General features: G+C 36.1%; 2 protein-coding genes across 2 annotated transcripts in view; both read right to left on the reverse strand.

Annotated features, from left to right (window-relative positions):
* Nucleotides 1-1,331: 1,331 nt before the first annotated feature.
* LOC112148637 (E3 ubiquitin-protein ligase NEURL3) lies at nt 1,332-6,938 on the reverse strand. The gene is made up of 4 exons (XM_024275877.2): nt 3,700-6,938; nt 2,308-2,817; nt 2,045-2,206; nt 1,332-1,951 (listed from the first exon to the last, which is right to left on the reverse strand). Exons 1-4 carry the CDS (start codon nt 3,731-3,733, stop codon nt 1,779-1,781), a joined length of 879 nt encoding a protein of 292 aa, XP_024131645.1. The 5' UTR covers nt 3,734-6,938; the 3' UTR covers nt 1,332-1,778.
* Nucleotides 6,939-9,125: 2,187 nt separating this feature from the next.
* Nucleotides 9,126-9,269, reverse strand: part of LOC112148063 (E3 ubiquitin-protein ligase NEURL3-like) — a 5,221-nt gene continuing 5,077 nt past the window's right edge. Inside the window, exon 5 of the mRNA XM_024274848.2 lies at nt 9,126-9,204. Within this exon, the coding sequence (XP_024130616.1) occupies nt 9,126-9,204 (79 nt within the window). The remainder of the gene's footprint in view (nt 9,205-9,269) is intronic.

Here is a 9,269-nt window from a genome sequence, read left to right on the forward strand (position 1 = left end):
GAAGATATTCATATTAACCTGATATAGTTCACAAACTTTAAAATGTATTAGTGAAATAACAATGAGATTGTTAATACCATTCAAGCTTCAACAATTGTTCTGTCTCTCCTGGAGGACAATTTAGTTTGACCACTAGGTGGCGATAGCGCTATAGCACCTTAGTGAAGAAGAAGAAAGAATGAGCAAAAAACTGTGTTTTAGACCATAAATGGTTACGTTAAAGCACAATTCCTCAAAAAGTGTGGAAAAGTCATACCTGTGAGTATATAAAGATGTTTATTTATGTTTAGGTCAACCGAACGTTAGCATTAGCCATCCTATGGGAAATTCCATTATGCTTTAGCATCAAGCTAGTGGGCTTTAGCTTTATTCATTAGATCGATCTCTATTTTATGAGTCGATTATTGATCTGTTAAGCTTAGAGAGATTCAGATTGATTAATCAATTTGTGTCAACCCAGCCCTATTTTTTAACATGTTCTTGGGTAATTTTTTAATGATGGAGTTAGAATTAAAATTGCATTTCTGATTATCTTTTTATTGAAATAGATGTGACTCAGGAGCATAATGTTATGTACAAAATACAATGGGCAGAACACAAGCTCTCTGCTGAGCAACAGTAATTACTACCACTTTGAAGAATTTATATACTTTTTTCTGTCTAAAAATAGCATAATCATAATCAAAATTGAAAAAAAGATGATCAGGTTGGGACTCTAGGAGCAGTCTGTCATTGAATGCAAACGTGCTTCTTGATGCAGATGGATTTGTTTTTCCTGCATCAGCAACATTTGTGTTTTAAGGTTAAACTATAAAAACAGTTGTCAGCATTTTGCTTCATTCACTCCCTAGCCCTGTTAATTGTTTACAACTGACAAATCATTTAATAAAACTTCTGATTTGTGTGGACAATGACACTACAGCTGTTGCATTGAACAGGTGAGCATGGATCTAGACAACTGATACTCGTTTAAATGCAAGGAGTAACCAGAGGAGATGCTGATAAATAATCACCAAATGTTCAATTTTTAGTAAAGTCTTAAGAAGGATCGTTTATTAACTTGTAGTTTTGTCTTTTGTTAAACCACAGCAATGATTTGCAGGCTGCATGTTTTCTGTTGTGCAGAAACTCTCTGGTATCTTTCCAGTGAAACACACCCATAACCAGTTTGATATTGCACAATCTCCTGCATTAGCTTCTGCAGTTTAATCGAATTATTTCAACTCATTTGCAAAATGAGTCATTTTTAGGTCTATGACAGTCTTGGGAAATCAAACACGCCCTCTTTTAGGTACAAATCTCAGCATTACATCAGAAACATCGACAAGAAATAAGTGTTTTTAATCATGTTTTTATTGTAGCTACACTTTGACATTCTTCCAGGCAAGTTTTACAAAGTAGAAATATATAAATAGTTTTTCAAAAATGAAAACATAATGTATGTACAAAAAACATTCTTATTAACAAAAAACGCTCATGTCTGCAGCAACAGATACTTTGGTTCACAAACCTCTTTATGTAAAGATTACAAAGAAAGTGCAAAATAATGACATTTTTCCTCAAAATAAAACTCTTTACACATATTTACAAAAAACATTTATGCTCATTAGTGCTGATGTCGGCATCACAGTATAGTTTCTTTGATTTCCAGTGTTTTCATATAATATTTCCAATTATGTGGCTTCAACATACCAATGTACAGTTAATTTAAGCCACTTTTTTGCTTTCCTGGTTACAAATATGAAACAGTTCAGGGTTTATTTACAGAATTTTAAGGCTCAGCCAGAAACCCCCCTCCACTCTGTTAGCAGAGACCTGATGTCCTCTCGACACAGCGGGCAGGTTCCAAACTGCAGCAAGACTCTGGAGGTGCATTGGTAACACAAACACTTGTGACCACAGGGCAGTGCACTTTTGACTGCTCTCTGCATGCACACCACACATGTTTCATCTGGAACCAGAAGACAGGAATCAAGGTTATCGTACTGGAATCACGCAGACACATTTCACTGAAATAAGATGCTTTAGAAGGGATTCTTTTTACCTGCTGACATGTCCGTATCAAGGCAGGAGATGCACTCATCAGATTGTCCAGATGTTGAAGCGTCAGCATTCAGGTTGCAGCCTTGATCAGGTGAGATGGGAAGCTCAGGTGCAGAAACAGGACAGGACTTTCTTCTATAAAACAATCTTTTCATCTCAGAGCCTGCAGCAATGAGGTTAAAGCAAACGTCAGTTACAGATTTTGACATTTGAATAGAGAATAAGACAAATAGCTCAGATATGTTGTGTACGAGATAAACATACCAAGCAGACGAATGGATCGTGTCTGTCCGTAGATGTCGATCATGGCCCAGAGGGGCTGACTGAGGTCCACTCCTGAGAGCAGTTTCCGTCTGGTGTTGCTGCTTTCTAAGTATACGCTTCCACCAGCAGAGACCCAGAACACCAGCTCTGAACCTGCAGAGCACTGGTACTCAGGCACAGGAGCAGCCCAGTGGCCCCGCTTGTTAGTGAGATTTGGGATGGCCATCTCAGGCAGAGGTAAAGATCTGTTCGAAGGTGGCACGTTGGTGAAGCCGACTCGCATGGCGCCCTGCCATCTAAACACGTCATCCTTCTGCACTCGAACACGAATCCTCTCCTGGACCCTCACCGGGCGACTAGTGAACACCACGCCACCTCTGAACGTGTCGCCTCTCCTCTCAGCCTGCAGACCGTCCGAGCTCAGGTGGATCCGGTCTCCAGCAGCCTGGCCATAAAAAGTCAGGGGTCCGAGGCAGTGAAGGCTGCACTTATTTGTTATTCCTGAGCCAACTGTTGAGAGGAAAAAAGTGGATTTGAAAAAATAGAGGCAAGATGGGATACAATTGAGCAAAAATGCCACAAAGCCAGTTTTTAACCCTTCATTTTCTGCTTGCCATCAAGAAGTGGGGGGTGTGGAGAGTTGTCTTTCAGAGCGTCTTATCTGCTGTTTTCTTTTCTTTCAGATCTAATCTTGACCTCCACTGACTGATTATCCCCTCCAAAATGTTGGACAAACAAGCGTCTGACAAGAGGAGACTTATGTGTTGAAAAAAGCTTTAAGTGAAGCCACTAAAGTTAATTCCTGCTTAAGTCAACCTTTTCTAAAATTACATCAATCTATGCTCCCAAAAATCAAAGAAAACTTGTCGCCGTCCCTCCCACTGCAGTATAAAGGAATTCCAAGAAAGACCTGCACGTTTATTCGTCGAACTGTTGGAATCTTTTGTCAGACTAATCTCAAGAACAGGTTAAATGCACGTCGCTAAAACCTTGAGACACACCTACATATGTTGATCATTTCCCTAGAACTGCTTAAAAAAGTAGCTGTAAAAGGAATTTCTGGAATATCTCATATTAAACATTTTAATGCATCATAAAGATAACCAAGCAAAAAAGTAAACACAGAATTGATTTTTTTTTACTTATTTTGTCCAAATATGTCTTTTAGTTTCTCTTTTAAATATCTGAACAAAAATTAAATTACAAAAAATATAAAGAAATTGAAGATTTTTGCTTTTTATTGTTTAAAAACAGACAAAAATGCGTCAATACCATAAATTTAATAGCAAAGCTGCTTGAGTTCACATTTTTAGGTTTGAGGTTTTTACTTATAAAAGCAGATATAAAGTCATTTACAAAATCTAATTCCAGAATTTTGCAAAAACATCTCACCAGAGTTGTTGTTGTTCCCGTCTTCCTTCACCATTTTAAACGAGAACTCATCGATCTTCTGTCGTTGTGTGTTGTGCTCCTGCGATTCATCTGCTCAAAAGTGTGAGTGTTTGCCGCCTTGAAGGCAGAAAGCATGTATGATCTGAAAACACAGAGAATCACTGTTAAAAGGGAGGCGGGTCTGAGGGAGGGACCATACATGGGAAATTTACCCAAAGTGCCGACGACCGTGAGCAGGCATGTGCAAACACCTATTTTCAGTTTAAGCTGTCACTGGTGTGTTGTTTTTGATGAAGCCATCAATGCGAGAGCAGCCACAGACGAGCTGAAATCTGGTTTTTCTTGTGTGCAAATGGCTCAAACCTCTATCAGTTTTGTTTTTCTTCTTTAGAAAATAAAAGTAGAGCATGTTTTTTGTAAAAAATTAAAAAATAGTAATATTTTTCTCCAAATTTCTGCATCAACTTTTTTTTAACAGGGTGAACTTTAACATTTAATTAAGACTTAATTTACCCTCTAATATGTGTATCCATTGATATTTTGCATGATTATGACAAACAAATAATTTTGAGTTTTTTTTGGGATGTAAAAGGTAGAAATGTGGTTGAAAGAAAATGTTCTGTAAATGTACAGAAACTGGTTTGTAAACGAAAGTAAGAAGGTGTAACTTAATTCCTTTTGGATATTGCTTAAGTTTCTTCCTCCATGAGTGTTTTTGATCAGTAGTCACTGTTCTTACTAGTCCTTCCGCGTGTCACCTATCAATTCCTTTCAGCCGTCAGCCTTCCGGATATTGCAATCCATATATGAAATACTCTCTGCCGTCATGAGCAGGATGTAATATTACATCTTTCTCTACGTTGAGATTTTATGGTGTTTATTGTTCTAAGGGTTTTATGGTGTTTATCAGTAACAGGAAAGCAGATGACTTGGAGTGGCTAAAGTAAAAGGGATGTAAAGCTTTAGCAAGATATCATAAAACGAGTCCGTTTCAGATAAATGTGCAATACTGACACAATTTACATGTAATAGGGGAGGCTTCCTGTAAAAACTGTCTTGTCGTCAGGTTATTTCCCAGAAAAAAATTAATAAATAAAAGCAGACTGTTGAAAGATCCCCCAAGAAAAAAGTCTAAAAATTTTACCCTATTGGTAAGTTTTCTTTTTTTAAAAAGCATAAAAATTAGCCAAAGCAGAAAAACTTATAGCCTTGTTTTGTCAAGCTAAGATTATTTTCTGTTTAAAAAACTATTTTTTCTCGCAAGACAGACAGATTTTCTCTTTTTACTTTTCTAAGATTTAGCTTTTGGAGTTTAGGCCAGAGTGATCAGTTTATGTCACTTTATTAAGAAACATTTGTCAGTTGCTCTTTTGCTTTCTCTGTGACTTGCTTACGTGACATGAGCACAGTGAGATTGGCATGCAGGGATCTTGTCTCAACATGCCAACAGAGGAGTACAGAGAAAATGAAACAAAAACTAAACGAGGATTTGAAAAGAAATCGTCTTTCTGTCTCAAAACCCCCCCAAAATGAGAGACTGAATTTGACCTTTCTATCAGTGAGTTCATTGATCTAATCAAAGTTCTGATAAAAGTTCCTGCTTATTTAGAAACTGCAGCACTACTCACAGTCTGATTAATTCAGAAAGCTCATCCTAAACCATTGTGAACTTTGGGTGTGAAGATTGTGTCCTTTGATTTTATTTACTTAAAGTTGAAGTTTGTTTGCCAGAGTCTTTAAGTTGCTGCCATTAAGCCTAGTTTCATCCATTTTGGGTCCTTCATTACCGCTTTCTGACAATTGGAAGCCTTTTAATGAGGTTCCAGTAGTTCCTGCTGCACCCTCTTCTAAGCTACATCAAAATAACATTGAAACAACCAAAAAATCAACAAAGACAAATTAATTGTTGAAAAAAACTAAACTTTGTGAGCATAATCACATAAAAAGTCCCAGGTCCTTTTATACGGAGCCCCTAAAGGGACGTAAAAGTAAAAGAAAAAAAAAAAACTGAAGTAATGTTAAAATAAAAAAGTTTCTAATGTGCACCAGATAAGAATAGTTTTTTTAAACGTCCATACTTTTAATAAAAATTAAGAAACATTACTTTGTAAAAAAAAAAAAATGTAAACATGTCCTCAGTTAGCTGGCTGTTACTTGATAGTTGTATTATCTGTTACTAATTTCAACGCTAAAAAGCTTTAAAAAAATTGTTACTTATTTCAGACATTCCCTCACTTTGTTTAGCCCAGTTTTTTGTGTTTCATAAGCTTAGTTGAATGGAATTTTGTGACAACTTCCACTAATCACCCCGATAAAATATTGCACTTCCATCTTAACTCTCCCTGTTTCAAACTTTCTTTATGTTTTCTAGTTTTTCTGCATTTCCCCAGATCAGGGACTTAACAGGAATCAACAAAAATACACAACTTTTCTTGCTTCTTGCAGTTTTCCTGAGGTGAGACCTGTTACAACAATAACTGTATGGATTAAGCTGTCAGTGGACCTAACAATTCTATGTCTTTTCTGATAAAGGTTTGGATATCCCAGATATAAAGTTTGACTAAAGTAAATGGACACCCAAGAAACATTTTGAAAGACTCACTCCAATGAAAATTGAGCTCTCAGCAACTGAAAGGAGAAAGGTCCCAGCCATGATTCTGAGGTGATTTTTTTAATGAACTGCTGCCGCTCTGCAGAAACTATGTCCTGGAAAACAACACAGAATTTTTCATTTTGATGAAATCAGCATAATCTCAATTAAAAGATGACTAGGAATGTTTTTACAATACATGATCGGAGTGGGACTTAAAAGGGATGGGCTCAGGACCCATAAGAATGTCAGATGTTACAGTAAGTTAGTCCTCCTGTAGTGACTCTGATTCACCTTTGTGGTGCACATTCTGGTTTTTCCCTCAATACATTGAAGGCTGCAAAAAATGCTTCAGTCAAAGAAAATAACAGTATCATTAACAAAGGGAGTGGCAATCTAAGGTCTGCAAGGGGTTTTCCAGTGATTTAAGGTTCATTCCCATCAGTTGTTCTCATCATTTGAGTGTTGGAACTTCACAGTTTATTCTTAAGCCACACTGAACACAGGAGCCATCAAAGCTGAAAGTTTTATCAGACTGTATAAAGGTGGTAAATGTCAGTAAGTCCATATAAACTCATTGATAACCTCCATGATCTGGCAGAGCTCCATGAGAGATTCTGATTGTCTTCCTTGGTTTCTGTGTCTTCTTCCTGCTTTTTAAACACACTTTACATACTAAGGCTATTTTCTAACACCTACAATGAAACAAATTAGTGCAATTTAGTTTATAAATGCATAAATTGAATATAAAACGAATTAACATCTAATTTCAACTGTGTATGAAGCCTCAATGTTGTGAAATTATGATTCAAAGACCTGCTGGTCCTGCTTAATTCAGCTATGAACTCCTAATTAAAAAGCACCACATGGAATAGAGTTTTGAGTATGTGACTGAAAACTGTTCCAGAAAGTTTAAAATATTTGCACATTATACATGCACAGCGTACAATGCTTCATTTTCCCACTAGGGGGAGCCATTCCTCTTCCTTAGCTTCAACAACAGCCTTACATGATCTCTATCACTTTTTCTCCCTCCCTTAACTCACTGTCGTTGTGAATTTTATATTTGTTTCATGGTGTGTGTGTTTTTTAAAAATTTCCAATAATATTTATATATCACTTTTTTTTGTAAAAAAGCTGGATGTATACACTTTATTCAGGTTTCTATGTCCTTTGTCATATTTTTGTGTGAAGAATTTGTTTTTTTGACGTTTTAAAGTTGGTGTTTACTCTTTGAAAGCACTTTGTCTGCTTTTATGTGAAGAGTGCATCACAAATAAGGTTTGATCAGTTTTGTGTTCTTTGGGATTTTAAGCACAGCTGCAATTCACAGTTATTTTTTTTGTTAACAGCTTGAATACTTTTTTGTCCATTTATACATAACTAAAATCTGTATTACAGCTTTAAAAACCATGAAAAGATATAAATTGACTCTTTAAATTGATTCTTATAGATCTAAAAATAAAAAGTCCTCTCCAAATCCTCTTTTGATCCATTGTTAAAATGTTCCCAGTGGTCTTGTAATTATGATTGTACTGTTTTTAGGCTAAAACTGTGTTGTTTTTTAGGACATAATTTCTGCAGAGCGGCAGTAGTTCATTAGAAATTCACCTCCAAGTTGTGGGCAGGACCGTAGACATAGAGCAACCCCGCCCCCCTTTCCCTCCCTGTTGTGGAACAGAGATGAGAGTTTGAGGCCTATCCAGCGTATTTTCTCGATCTCAAAAAAAGCACATTTTCAAGCAGCTTTTTTTCATCTGCTCCTGGTCCACAATGAATTGAATAAAAAATAGTCAGAAATGTCATTTTAATAATAACTGTTTTATAAATGTCCTCCATCATCAGAAAAATGCCACAAGAGTATGCTAATGAAACTATTTCCATCTGACTCTTAAAGTTTTAAAAAATGTGAGAAAAATAAAACAAAATACTTGCATTGTGTTTGCAACCCGTCATCAGGGGGATCTTCAATTGGGGAGAATGATCACACAGATGGAGTTTTTTCTTTTTTTTTCCTGCATCAGCATCACTTGAGTTTCAAGGCTCAACTACAAATCTGTGTTTTAACTCTCCGGATATGTTAATCCATTATGGCAGACAAGACATTTAATGCTGTTAAATTTTCTATTTGGATGAAGTCAGAGTGAAACTGTGGGTTAATGTGCTGACATGCTTAAGGAAGGTGTATTGTGTGCTGACATGCTAAGAAACAGGCCAGGTTATTGGTTAACTTAATACAACAGCTATTCAAACAATCAAAAATAAACTAGTCAAAATGAAATTGGAAGACCGACGCTCTCTCAATGGATTTATTTTAAACAATAAAAAGTCAAGTATTCATTAACTTGTGGTTTTGCCATTTTGTTTACTGAAACTTCAACATTAGTTTGCAGTAAACTGATAAAACAAAGTTCCATAAAGAAGAGGTTGTTTTATTTGGCAGTCATACACAAAATGTATATATAAATGAGAACAAAGCCGAAATAATCCAGACATTTTTTTATTTCAATCTTGTTCCTTCTTCCTTCAAGTCATTTAGTTGAGACAAACTTAAACATTTCCTTAAAAAAACTTGAATATTTTGTCAAGACAAAAAACATTTTTAAATAGAACAAATGTAAATAAATATATAATATGTACAATATATACATTTAAAAAAAAGATCACAGCATATACTTGGTTTAAATTTGGCTGGAAACCATATTTCCATGTTTTTGTCTTAATATTAGAGTGATGTGTCAGTATTTTTCTCCTGAATAAAATCTTTTTTTCTTAGACGCTCACTATAACAGTTTCCAGCATGACAATATATTTCATCCTCTTGTCCTTCTTCTTGTCATGTCAGGATTTCCTGGCCTGCCCTCAATCGGATGTTCTCTCGACACAGCGGGCAGGTTCCAAACTGCAGCAAGACTCTGGAGGTGCATTGGTAACACAAACACTTGTGGCCGCAGGGCAGTGCACTGTTGACTGCTCTCTG

This window comes from Oryzias melastigma, linkage group LG9 (assembly GCF_002922805.2).
Source record: "Oryzias melastigma strain HK-1 linkage group LG9, ASM292280v2, whole genome shotgun sequence".
Lineage (NCBI taxonomy): Eukaryota > Metazoa > Chordata > Actinopteri > Beloniformes > Adrianichthyidae > Oryzias > Oryzias melastigma.